At 36.3% G+C, this 12,305-nt stretch overlaps 3 protein-coding genes across 3 annotated transcripts in view; all 3 read left to right on the top strand.

The window, feature by feature from the left end:
- Positions 1-1,722: 1,722 nt before the first annotated feature.
- On the top strand, positions 1,723-4,810 carry LOC116177203 (fringe glycosyltransferase-like). Its single transcript, XM_031496104.1, has 8 exons — positions 1,723-1,956; positions 3,073-3,121; positions 3,175-3,280; positions 3,326-3,470; positions 4,000-4,085; positions 4,268-4,430; positions 4,486-4,556; positions 4,607-4,810. Exons 1-8 carry the CDS (start codon positions 1,942-1,944, stop codon positions 4,707-4,709), a joined length of 738 nt encoding a protein of 245 aa, XP_031351964.1. The 5' UTR covers positions 1,723-1,941; the 3' UTR covers positions 4,710-4,810.
- A 1,156-nt stretch (positions 4,811-5,966) lies between these two features.
- Positions 5,967-7,715, top strand: LOC116177362 (fringe glycosyltransferase-like). Its single transcript, XM_031496329.1, has 10 exons — positions 5,967-6,385; positions 6,431-6,598; positions 6,655-6,703; positions 6,755-6,857; positions 6,912-7,056; positions 7,106-7,191; positions 7,238-7,308; positions 7,356-7,450; positions 7,499-7,542; positions 7,602-7,715. Exons 1-10 carry the CDS (start codon positions 6,284-6,286, stop codon positions 7,606-7,608), a joined length of 870 nt encoding a protein of 289 aa, XP_031352189.1. The 5' UTR covers positions 5,967-6,283; the 3' UTR covers positions 7,609-7,715.
- A 3,690-nt stretch (positions 7,716-11,405) lies between these two features.
- Positions 11,406-12,305, top strand: part of LOC116176682 (fringe glycosyltransferase-like) — an 81,073-nt gene continuing 80,173 nt past the window's right edge. Inside the window, exon 1 of the mRNA XM_031495412.1 lies at positions 11,406-11,657. Coding sequence (XP_031351272.1) covers positions 11,553-11,657 — 105 coding nt within the window. The 5' untranslated portion in view covers positions 11,406-11,552. The remainder of the gene's footprint in view (positions 11,658-12,305) is intronic.

Genomic DNA, 12,305 nt, shown 5'->3' with positions numbered 1-12,305 from the left:
ATTTCCTTCACCAAGGCCACGGAATTTCTTGCCACGGCCATAAAACAATTTCATTTGGTTTTCCAAGGTTAACTTGTTGTCGAATAGGGAAATCTTGGGATTGCAACGTTACATGACTTTGGGACCTTGTGAGGTCACAAAAAAGTGGCGGGGGGATAGTTTCCCTGTTCTCCTGACATGTTTTCGACCCTAAAGGGCTAGTATTCCAAAAAGATTTTATCGACGGCTTCGAAGGGGGTTAGAGAAAGATTCTTATCTCCAAGAATTCCTAAATGGATTTGGAAGAACATACGTTGTAAGGGTCGTGACAACAGATTTAAATACCAGTTTTTAGGAAAATTTGCAACCCGATACGATTCAGTTAATTTTCTATTTGTTTGTTATTCACTGCCTAGGCTAGGTGTTTAGGACAAAGCATAAATATTTATTCCTCCGAAAGGAAGATAACGCTATTTTATTAGGTACTCATGAACGCTCGCTTATCAGAACAAATGAGAACGTGAACGAAAAATGGCAAGCAGTCTGATTTTAAACCATAAACTACTTATAATAATTACAAGCGGTGTTGCACTGTTGTACATATTGATTTCACATCTTAATCCTTACTTGCAGGTAAATTGAACTATCTGCAATTGCTATTATCAACACGTTGCTTTCAGCACGAAGGGGGAATCTTTAGTTTTAAAATAGGTGGTGCCACCTCAAAGTCCGATGACATTACACTAGATGATACCTACATTACAGTGAAAACATTGAGCGGTTTCCACCAGACAAGATGGCCGTTAGCAAAAGATCAGGTAGGGGTTTCCTCGGCAACTGTGTTTGGGTATGCTCGAAATCTGGAGCAGGGTCGTTGACTTCTTTGTCTATAGCAATTTCTGTAGACTCATGTAACATATTCTCTTTTCCCTTTTTGCAACGAACTATGTAGTGAAGCCCCCTAAGAGGAGGAGCATACCTCAGCAATCGCGAAGAGGTCATTTGTCGCAGGTGAACGATTTGGGTGGTAATCGGACTGATAACTTCTTCACTTTCAAGTTCTCTTTCAACCTTTTCCCGCAATGCAAAAGGAACATCTCGCTCACGGATGAAGACTGGCTTTACGTCTTTTCTGTTTGGGAACGTAAAATGATTCACTAGAATTTTGAATTCAATTGATTTTATTGGCGTATCTGGGCCCAAAATTGCGGCAAGGTTGATGGTACGATGAACATATTAACTGAGCTTTCTAACTAACAATAAGTTTCATAACGCTCCAAAACGTTATGCATATTTATAGCTTCTGGGGTGCTGGGGCTGACTGGCTTTGAAGTACATTAAACAAAACTGCTTCCCAACTTGACCCACAGATCTCACTGTGACACTTTACTATTTGTCCTACGGTCCCATACAAACGACAGGAAAAAATGTAAATGTAAATCTTTCCAGTGATTTTTTAACGTAATGTGTACAGTGTTTTTGGTCTATTCATGATATCAAAAAACCTCACTCTAGTGTTTCAAAGTTGATGCATTAACAAAACAAGTTGTAAATCATCATATCCATGATGAAAGCGCATTTTTGGTAATGCAGATCCGTATTTCATTAGCAAAAGTTTAAAATTATCGATCTCACTCAAAATAGACTAGAGCCTGCACATCTACACTAAATCAGAAAGCTTTTAGTGAACATTTGATGTCTCTTTAAGCTATTGTAATTGCTGAGATCTCAGTCGGACAGCCAGCCTGCCGTAACGAATATAATAGCGTATTTTTTTTTCCAAAAACGCGCTAAAAATAATTGACTTGCCCGCAGACCACCGAAAACGCAGAGAAGACCGTACCGTACCTCACCACGAATTCTCCCAAATCTACAACATTAGATGATGTATACATTGCAGTTAAAACAGGAAAGCGGAACCACAACGGAAGGCTCGCAGTTATACTTAAAACGTGGTTTCAAATGGCGAAAAAGCAGGTGAGTTTTATATCTAAATGCTTGGCGTTTGGTATCTTAAAACATTTGTCACTTTTTTGAATTCACGTTCAACTTATTTCTTCTACTATTCCATTCTTCCAGCCTGTCTCTGTTTTTTTTCCTAAACTTTATTGTACTTACACCGAATCTTAATTATCTACGACAAAATTTTGTAAACGTGACAGTAATTCTGGGTGGATTATGTAAGTGTTAGTATCCAATTTCAGAAAAATTTAAAGTCGTTTCGCTGCAAGGATCTTCTTGACGTTCAATCATGATTCCAGAAACCGTATCATTCATCGTGGTCCCTTTTGTCATATATTTAATAAGAAAAACGTCCTCATAGTCCCAAAAAATGGTTGCTATCCATTCTCCCTAAGACATGGTTTGGGTGGGGGGTGTGGAGAGCCCAAATAATTCATTCATTCCATGCATAAGATAATGGGCTGTTAGTAGGTACACCTAGGATTTTTGTTCATTAATAACTTTCGCACCATTTCTTTCTTTGGGGAGGAACTTAGTTCATTCATTTTTCGGAACAAAAATATTGCCAACACTGCCCAATGTTCTGGATCCGCACAGAATTAAGTCAAACTAGTTATTACACTAGTAATTATTTGACAGTCAAGATGAAATTGTTTGTGTGTAGTCATTATCAGGTTGGGCAAGTAATTAAAAAAACCGCCCTCGTATTAAAATAGTCGTAAAGGAAATTCCCAGAAAAAATGTATAGAGCTATATTGCTATAGATAGTAAGAAGAGATTTTCAAAAAAAACTGCTTACAATCCATAGAAGATCTAAATAGAATTTCTCGAGAAAGGTTTCCGAAATGGTTTATAGTAAGGAGACATCTGAAACAGTTATTTAGAATTTTGCAAGAAATTTTCCAAAAAACAAAATTTCTGAAACTTCTAAGTTAACATTCGAATATGTTCAAAACGGATTCATCGAAGGATGCAGACTCTTCCTTTACCGGGTTTCTAGAAAAATTGATTCCTAAGAATGTCTTCAATTCGATTTTTAAAAAGAGATACTTTTGATATTTTATTATATTAATAAATTAATCCCTTCTGTCAAGTTTAATGCAAATGAAAAACATAATTCTTTGTTTTCAGACATGGTTCTTCACCGATGTTAATGACGAGAATCTCCAAAACTTAACAGGTAAAATATTCACCTGGTACAATCAACTTAATTTTAAAATTTGCTTTACAAAGACGACCACATGATTAACACCAAATGTGGAAGGTCACACTCCATCAGAGATCTGTGTTGCAAGATGGGGGTCGAAATCAATACATTTCTGACGGTATCTAAGAGCAGGTAAGAGCAAGTTTTGCAAAAAAACACCATCACAGAGAATTCTAGGTGGTTTTGTCATTTTGATGACGATAACTACGTTAACATTCCGAAATTGGTGGATGTATTGAATGGTTACGATCCCAATGGCGATTGGTATTTGGGAAAGCCTAGCATAAAGTATAAATATCCAGTGTACAACAAAAAAACCAAGGTAATAGGTCATTTTAAACTATTTTATCTTTGGTGCAAACTTCAAACAATTACATGTGTAACTAAAATCTTTTTTAATAGATTTAATAGATTGATATGTATTACATTTCTTAGTAAGAACGAGATAACTCACTAGGGAAACTTTGGGGGGGATTGGTAGAATAATTCATTCAACACTTTCTTTGCAATTTAATTACTTAGAATTTCCTAAGGAAAATTTGTAAAAAGGAATATGTGTTTGGAAAGAGAACGTCGTAAATTTTTTAAATCAATATATTCAAAACGTCGTAGCAATTTGGTGTGTGATTTGGCAAGCAAAATATTCAATTAACTATACAAATTTTAAGGACAAAGAAGTTCTGCATTAAGTAGAAAATAGTCATGCTAGCCGGGATAATTTAGGAAGTTTATAAAAAAGTTTGATTTTTGGTAAAGAATCCATATGATGTGCCATTAAGAGAGTTCAAAACCCTTAAATGAAATAGCGAAGCCTACTATATTCGTAACACCGTCTATTTCTTTATCTCCAGACAAAAACAAAGTTATGGTTTGGAACGGGAGGCGCAGGGATTTGTATTAGCAGACCTCTAGTTACGAAAATGAAGCCATTTACAATGTAAGTATGAAAGTCCTACTGGGGTAATCTTCTAAGCAGCAGTCACGCCACTGGGAACAAAAATCGTCCAGAAAGCTTTCTTCCCATTCGATTTTTTAAAGTGAGGTTTAATTGGAATCTGCATCCAGCACTGTTTGATAGCAACATGGTAGTAGTAATTTGATATATTTGGATTATTACAGTGGCGACCAATTTATGCGCACCTGCTACGCTGTGATCAATGGGGATGATGTAACAGTAGCCTATATAGCACACTTGCAGAACATATCGTTAACGGTTATAGATAAATTTCACTCCCACTTCGAAAAGTTTAAATCGTTCCCTAGAGAAACCATCGAGGATGAGGTACCTACCTAACTTGTTATTAAATATGAATTTTATCAAATATGTAAAATTACAGATCGTACTCAGTTATAAAGGCCCAAATATCCTGGATATTGAAGGGTTCGATCTAATAACCGACCCTACTAGGTTAGCTAATTTGTTTGGAGCTTTGGACTATGTAGTCAGTGATTTTTTAGGTTGATGTCTCTGCACTGCATCTTATTTCCGAATGCCGATCTCTGTTCCACGATGAAAAGGACATACCCTACAACAAGTAAAACGATTGAAGATTCCGTATAATATACAAATGTATGGCAATTAAAAATATTGTACGTAATCGGCGTCACCGAGGCGCATAAAAACGGAATACTCGAGAAAATTTGGTGTATAAATAACGCTTGGTTTATTTAAATGCTAAAGACTTGTTCATTATTCATTAAATTGACTACTGTTTAATTAAATACAGACATTAATGGTTTGTTTTGGGATAACGTAGTCCAACATAAGTACTATGTTATTGTCACAAGTTACAAGAAGTCGAGGAGGAGGGGTATAGTTGGTAGAAATTAATTCCTTCCATTGAGACCTTTCATTAGAGTACCATGAAAGATAAAACTAGTTCCACTCCCCCTCATCCTTCGCCCCGCACTTTGATAAGAGGAGGACAAAAAGAAGGGTAGTATTTCGTAGAAAACGGTTCCTTTCATTGAGACCTTTAATCAGAATACAATGAGAGATAAAATTAAGTTATAGTTTGTACAAACCAATTTATTTCGATGAGATCTTTCTTTAGAATATCATGAAGGGTATAACATGCGTTTACTTCCCCCCCCCCCTTTCTAAAGTTTAATTTGGCACCACTAAAGGCATGAATATGCAAAATCTGAGACCAATTGGTGGTCGTATGTAAAAGTTATGCACGTTTTACTTTCAAAACCAGCATCTCGCGAAATAATTCGGAGGGGGGAGGGGGACAGCGCAATTTGATGGCCGTCTGGCACACCTTCAATGCATAGGCATTGTTTAAATCCTTTATTAAATATAGGCTACCTACTGCAAAAAAATTCCAGGACTCTAGGACCATTCCCCTAGAAGTAGTTCGAAACGGTAGAAGTGGGTCCGGACAAAACGCAAATAATAGCACATTTTTTAAGAATTAAAAATGTGCTATTGTTTGTGTTTCGTCCGTCCGTCCGCCCGGATCCACTTCTGCCGTTTCGAAGTACTTCCAGGGGAATGGTCCTAGAGTCCTGGAATTTTTTGCAGTAGGTACCCAGACGATTTACCTAATTCACTGGAGGTGATCGCGGTTTTTGATAAAAGTTGAGTTTACAATACATTTGTCGCATCTTAATAATAAGTTCCGACCAACAATTAGTCCCCATTTTGATCAGCTACTTCCCTTCTATAAAATACCAACCCTTCCACCCCTTCATTACAAATGTGAAACAAGCGAGTTCATAATATGGACTGCCCATACAGTATAAGGTTTAGGCAAATTAGAAATTAGTGAGCATCTTGTTAATATTGTGTGTGTGGGGGGGAGGGAGGCATACCCTTTCAAATTGATTAATAACAGAAAATCAAAACACCACAGTCTCATCATTAAAGTGAATTTCTATTTTGGTGGTTAAATAAAATTTATGCTCTATTTATCACACTACTGTCTGTTTGTTATTCATATCACTCCAGATTTGCGTTGCTATGTTTTTAGATATAACAAAACAAATGGATCTATACCTTTATAAGGGAGATAACGCTATTTGATGACTGAGGGCGGGAACCTCGCTTTGCGTCAGTACAAATGAAAGCATTAGAGATAAAAAATCCAAAGACACCGCTATAGATATTCACCATAGAGATAAACGCGAAAAATGGGAAAAAGTCAGATTTTAGGCAATATGTTTAAACTACTTATAGTTATTGCAAGCTGTCTTGCACCGTTATACATATTGATTTCACATCCTAACTTGAAGGTAAAGTGAACTATATCTTGAAATGCTATGATACGTTGCTTTCAGCATGAAGGGAGAACCTTTCATTTTGATTTTAAGATAGGTAGCACGATCTCAAGGCCCAATCACATTACGTTAGATGATGTCTACATTGCAGTGAAAACATCGAGCAGTTTCCACCAGACAAGATTGCCGATGATTTTGCAAACGTGGTTCCCGTTAGCAAACGATCAGGTACCAAATCGTTAATGAACGATAATCGTTACGCATCGTGTTAACAATTATTTCAGATCTGGTTTTTCACTGACGCCGATGACCTCGTTCTCCAGATGATAACCGGTAAACTCAGTGAAAATCGATTTCACTTAATTTAATGTTGATTAATTTTAGACCGTCACATGATCAACACTTACTGTCCGCCCACGCACTTCCGAAGAGATTTGAGCTGTAAAATGGGAGTGGAAATCAATACGTTTATGACCACCAACAAAACGTACCCAAGTGGCATTCGTGTACCTGCATTTTAACCCATTGTTATTCGCCTTAGGTGGTTTTGCCATTTCGACGACGATAACTACGTCAACATCCCAAACTTGATCGAGATGCTCAAAGGGTACGATCCCGAAGCTGATTGGTATCTGGGGAGGAATAGTTATTCCACCCGATACAATGCAACAATAATAAAAAGAATGGTGGTAATAGTTTCATTTTGATACGGAGGAATAACAGCCAGTTTCACAGGAAACTGTTAATTTTTGGTTCGCAACCGGAGGTGCCGGAATTTGTATCAGCAGACCTTTGGGAGTGAAAATGCTTCCCTACATCAGGTGAAATTACTTTCATTAAACTTCTTTACAGTTTGAAACATTACAGTGGGGTGAAATTTTTGCATACCTCCGATAGTATATTAGAACCTGACGATGTTACTGTGGGTTTCATCATTGGTAAAGACCCATCTAATAAATTCACTACTCCCACCTTTTTCCTTCAGAGCACTTGCTAAACGTGTCCATGACGAGGATAGCAGAATTTCATTCGCACGAAGAGAAGCTGAACCTGGTTAAACGGGATACAATCAAGGAGCAGGTGAGTATGTAAGTGCTTATGGCACTGATTATTTTTTAAACATTTCAGGTTTCATTCGGGTACCAAAACAAAAATATTATCGAGATAGAGGGGTTCGATCTCAAAGTTGATCCCACCAGGTTTCTCTCACTACATTGTATTTTGTTTCCAGGCGTTGATTTTTGTTCAAAGATGGATTGGGGACCGGTTCAGAAATATGCAGATGAGAATACCACAATTTCCTAAATTTAAGCATACTGTCAACTTTTTTTAAATATATGTATAACTGTTTTTATTGTAGACGGAGATACGTATTTCTGTAACCTAACCTAACTATCACACTAACCTAACCTCACTAATAACTAAACCTTGAATCACGTCGTGCGAGAACAACCATTCCCTTTAGTGGTGTGGTTGAAGGAGGTGGTTGGCAACCTCCCACAGGCTACACACTATAAAGGTAGTGCAGGGAAAGACTGCTTTCCTAGGCTCCTCAAGGTTGCCATCTGGGTGGAAATCTGACGATCTGGTGGCGGTTAAACGGCGCTTACAGGTACACTACCATTTAACACGGGGAGAACGCAGAGTACCTACGGGTGTCGTCGCTTTTCAAAAATGTACCTTAAGAGCCACAGCAATAGACTCCATCCATTTTCTATATCCATTAATTTTTTAATGGTACTATGCAGAGCTGGGCAGAATACTTTCAAAAAGTATTTGAATACTAAATACTTTTACATCCAGCGCAAGCGAATACTAGATACAGATACATTGAAAAGTATTCAAATACTTAAAAAAATAAGTATTCACATACTTTAGAATGTATTCGAATACTTTCAAAGGTATTCGAATACTATAAAAAGTATTCAAATACTTGTCACTCAAATATATTAAAAATTTAAAATAGTATACTAGATAAAAGGCTTAATACTACTTAAAAAATCAAGTTATACTTTGTATGGGGTTAGCTTTTTTTATATTTCTATTGTTATATACAAATTTAAGGGGAGTAAAAGCATATCGTTATTATTATATAGGAGGTACCTACCAGGACCTTTCTTATACCAGTTATATCCTTAAGAATACGTGTACCAGTTTTCAAAGCGTCGTGCACATGATACGTACGTCTTTCTGAAATTAATCCTAGCGATTTTGGAACAGATCCATTTTTGACCATCCGTTTGTCCGTGTGCATGATAACTTGTTTAGAAACGTGCGATCGCTTTGAAAATTGGTACACAATGGTCTTAAGGATATATGAAAGGTCCCTATTGTTTTTAAGTTACGTGGACTATCGAGTCAAAAAGTTTCACTCCAGGATCGTTCGGTATTCAGTTGTATCGGATTTTTATATTTGATTTTGTGACAATGGAAACTTTCCCTAAACATTTCTAAATTGTTCTCAAATATTTGAATAACTTAAAAGTACTGCCTTTTTTTGAGGCCGGAAAAAAAATTGTCTGAGATCGAGATCGATCGAGAGTCCATAATTTCAAACATTTGAAGATTGGGCTACTAGTTCAAAAGTTACAGCCCTTTGAATTTTCTTTCGAAATTGGTTTCTAGTCTATAACTTTTGATTGAGAAGTCTGATCGAAAAAGTACGAATTGTTTTGGATTCTACGCACCAAAATTAATAAGAAAAAGTGTTTTCCCGAGAAATTTTGGTGCAGTCGATTTTTGGTAAAAAAGGAAGGTTATACACTGCCTTTTTTTGAGCCCCGAAAAAAAAATTGTCTCAGATCGACCCGGAAAAAAATTTTCTTATAGAATGTGGCCTGTAGAATCCATAATTTCAAACAGTTCCAAGATTGGGCTACTAGTTCAAAAGTTACAGCCCTTTGAATTTTCTTTCGAAATTGGTCTATAACTTTTGATTGAGAAGTCTGATCGAAAAAGTGCGAATTGTTTTGGATTCTACGCACCAAAATTAATAAGAAAAAGTGTTTTTATTATACTACATTAAAATCACCTTATTTACACCTGTATTAGAAATAATGGTATCCGGCCTTTTCCAAGCTAGCGGATGGAAAAACTTTTACTCACAATCGGTTAGTATTATCTGAATTCCTAACCTTCATAGCGGTTGCGAAGCGACTCATTACTCACCTTAGCCGGGAAAGTAACTTTCCCGGCTAGCTGTCACTTTCCCGGCTAGCTGTCACTCCCGGCTAGCATCTGTCACTTTCCTTACCTGCAAATGCTATTCATATTATCCTTATATGAAACTTATACTAATAGTGACACCGCCAATGTAACCATTAATGTTTACAACAATAGCAAATTACGAAGAAGAACGAAACTATTTGCTATTGTTGTAAACATTAATTGTTACATTGGCGGTGTCACTATTATTGACAGTTAAAGTAACACCTTGTTGAATTATATACTTTACCTTAAATGATCGATTGTGAGTAAAATAGTATACAAACCTCGCTGGTCAGTGGTTCATAACCAACGCCTCGCGCTTATACCTTAAGCCCTCGGGGTAGGTAATGAACCACCTCCCAGCTCGGTATGTAATCTACTATTCCCGGTCCCATTGATTCTTTCCGTGCGCTGAATATAAATACCCAAAATATTGCTTTAAAATACAAATTTACAGGGAAGTAAACTAATTTTCAGAAAATCTATATACGTTGTAATGTTTCATATGTAAGTATTTTGCGTTTTAATTCGTAGATGTTTGAATTATTAGATAAACTTCTTTGAGAATTTGTGACATTTTTTGACGTTTCGTCAACCTTATCTGAAATAAACTAATTAAACAAATCTCCTTTGAAATGATTTGAGAGTAACCATGAAAACGCACTTTCTATAGGTATAACTGTTACAAAATAAAAATGTTAGCGAGTTTGTTGTTTTTTATGTTATCGATTTAAAAGAAGTATAATAAAAAGTATCGTTCATTACACGTCCAGAAATGCTTTTTCCGTGCTTGCATGACTTTGCCACGCGCACGGAAAAAGCCTGCTTTCCGGACTCCTAATGATACTATTTCCCGAGAAATTTTGGAGTAGTCGATTTTTGGTAAAAAAAAGGAAGGTTAAGTATTCAAATACTATGCGAAGTATTCGAATACTAAATATTTGTGAAAGTATTTGAGTTACAAAAACAAATACTGCTTCCATAAAAGTATCTAATTATTTACAAAGTATTTGAATACTAAAAAGTATTTACAAAATCGAATACTGCCCAGCTCTGGTAATATGCAATTCAATTCTCCAATGTAAAATAAAGAGAAATTTGATTGATTAATAACATTAAAATTGCACAACTCTGTAAACCTTATCAGGAGTAGGTAGTGTAGGTGAAAGTCGGAAATTTAAAAATTAATTAAGGCCAATAAAATCGCAAACCACATCAAATACATATTTAAGGATTAATAGCATTTACTGGACTATATTCTAAATATAGGATAAAAACCATCACATTCAGGAAGAAAATTTCAAAAATCGACAATAATGGAAAAACAAAAGTGCGAATGTTCTGACCAATTAAAAAATCATCTTTACTTGAATTGGATCAAAACTGGATTGAACTCTACAATTTTGACAGTCGTGTTTCCAAAACCCACCCCTTCTTTACGGCGATCGTAAACAGTATCTTTCATTTAAAAAACGAAGAAAAGGTCAATAAATTGTGTAATGAAAAGATTTGACCTTGTTTTCGGTACAATGCACTAATTGCGAAACGATATGCTAATGGTGACCACCTGCTCTAAGAGTGCCGAATTTCGGAAATCGCAGGTACCATCTTCCATCTCGAGATGAGCACAACAGGTAAAAAGAATAATAGAGAAAATAATGAATAGGTATAGCTATAGGCAAAATTGTCGAGGGAGACCTTTTTTTTTTCCTCGTTTAAGCGTGCACGTGAAGTTTAGAGAGTGCAGGGGGAGCCCCCGTTCGAGCAACATAAGCGTGCGAGTGAGAGGCGCATACAAACAGGTCGTACCAGCAGCTTCTTGTTATTTACATTTTCTGTTTAGTATGTATGGAGTGTTCGAAATGTGCGGTACAAAGATCGCGTCTTCTACCGTATGTTTTTATTTATAGTATGAACATGTGTTTGCGCGTCAATTTTTAAAAATTTTTGTGCGCCCGTCCCCCGTAAGTTCAATATGCACGGAAGGCGAGTTTTTCAGACATTTTTTGTGGCGCTACTTGTTGCTTACTGCACGTTGTTACTTTACCAATCGTTCTTGCGCGGGGGATTTAATGAGCAGGTAAATAAATACCTAATTAGAGATAATTCGTTTGGCGGAAATTGTACTTTGATATTGGGCACGTTATCTGAGGAAGTATTGTTGCTATATAAATAGTTCACTTAGGTACCTACACGCGTTCTTTGATTGCTTTTTAATAATTAATTAAATTCTTTTGGGGGGAGGGGGGCCAGAAATATTTCAAGTTTTATTTTTATTGGTTCCCGCCAGAAAAAATATTGGTATTTTGTGAGGTCAATAATTAAAAGTTGCAAAGTTCTTCCAGGCGATGAGAAAAATGTCAAAGAAAAGTAAGAGTTTTATTAGCCAATTTTTCGCAAGATTTTTGGTCTTTTGGACGTTGTCATTCGTAAAGTGAGTTTATTACAAATTCGGAAATTATATGCTCTTGAACGAATGTCTTTACAATAAATATTATTGAAATTGGTGTTTTCTCCACAACTGAACTAGTGGTATTTAAAGGAACTGACCACCCCCATTTTCTTGTCTGAGTAGTGAGTGCCAGAGTGACAGAAGTCTCTCATCTCTGTGGAAGACGATCATTTCAAAAGTATTTGAATCACAATTCATCCAACGTATGTCAACAATTTTTTAAGCTAGTAACCATAGTAACCGCACTTAACACAATACTATCCATGACCAGGATCT

This window comes from Photinus pyralis, unplaced genomic scaffold, assembly GCF_008802855.1.
Source record: "Photinus pyralis isolate 1611_PpyrPB1 unplaced genomic scaffold, Ppyr1.3 Ppyr1.4_LG7, whole genome shotgun sequence".
NCBI classification, from domain to species: Eukaryota; Metazoa; Arthropoda; class Insecta; order Coleoptera; family Lampyridae; genus Photinus; species Photinus pyralis.
This window is presented reverse-complemented; position numbering and strand designations above follow the sequence as displayed.

Coding starts and splice junctions, on each gene's coding strand:
- LOC116177203 (XM_031496104.1), top strand. Junction 3,281..3,325: donor CTGACGGTATCTAAGAGCAG/GTAAGAGCAAGT, acceptor AGAGAATTCTAG/GTGGTTTTGTCATTTTGATG. Junction 3,471..3,999: donor TGTACAACAAAAAAACCAAG/GTAATAGGTCAT, acceptor CTTTATCTCCAG/ACAAAAACAAAGTTATGGTT.
- LOC116177362 (XM_031496329.1), top strand. CDS start 6,284: ATGGGAAAAAGTCAGATTTTAGGCAATATGTTTAAACTACTTATAGTT. Junction 7,057..7,105: donor CAACAATAATAAAAAGAATG/GTGGTAATAGTT, acceptor CCAGTTTCACAG/GAAACTGTTAATTTTTGGTT. Junction 7,192..7,237: donor AAAATGCTTCCCTACATCAG/GTGAAATTACTT, acceptor GAAACATTACAG/TGGGGTGAAATTTTTGCATA.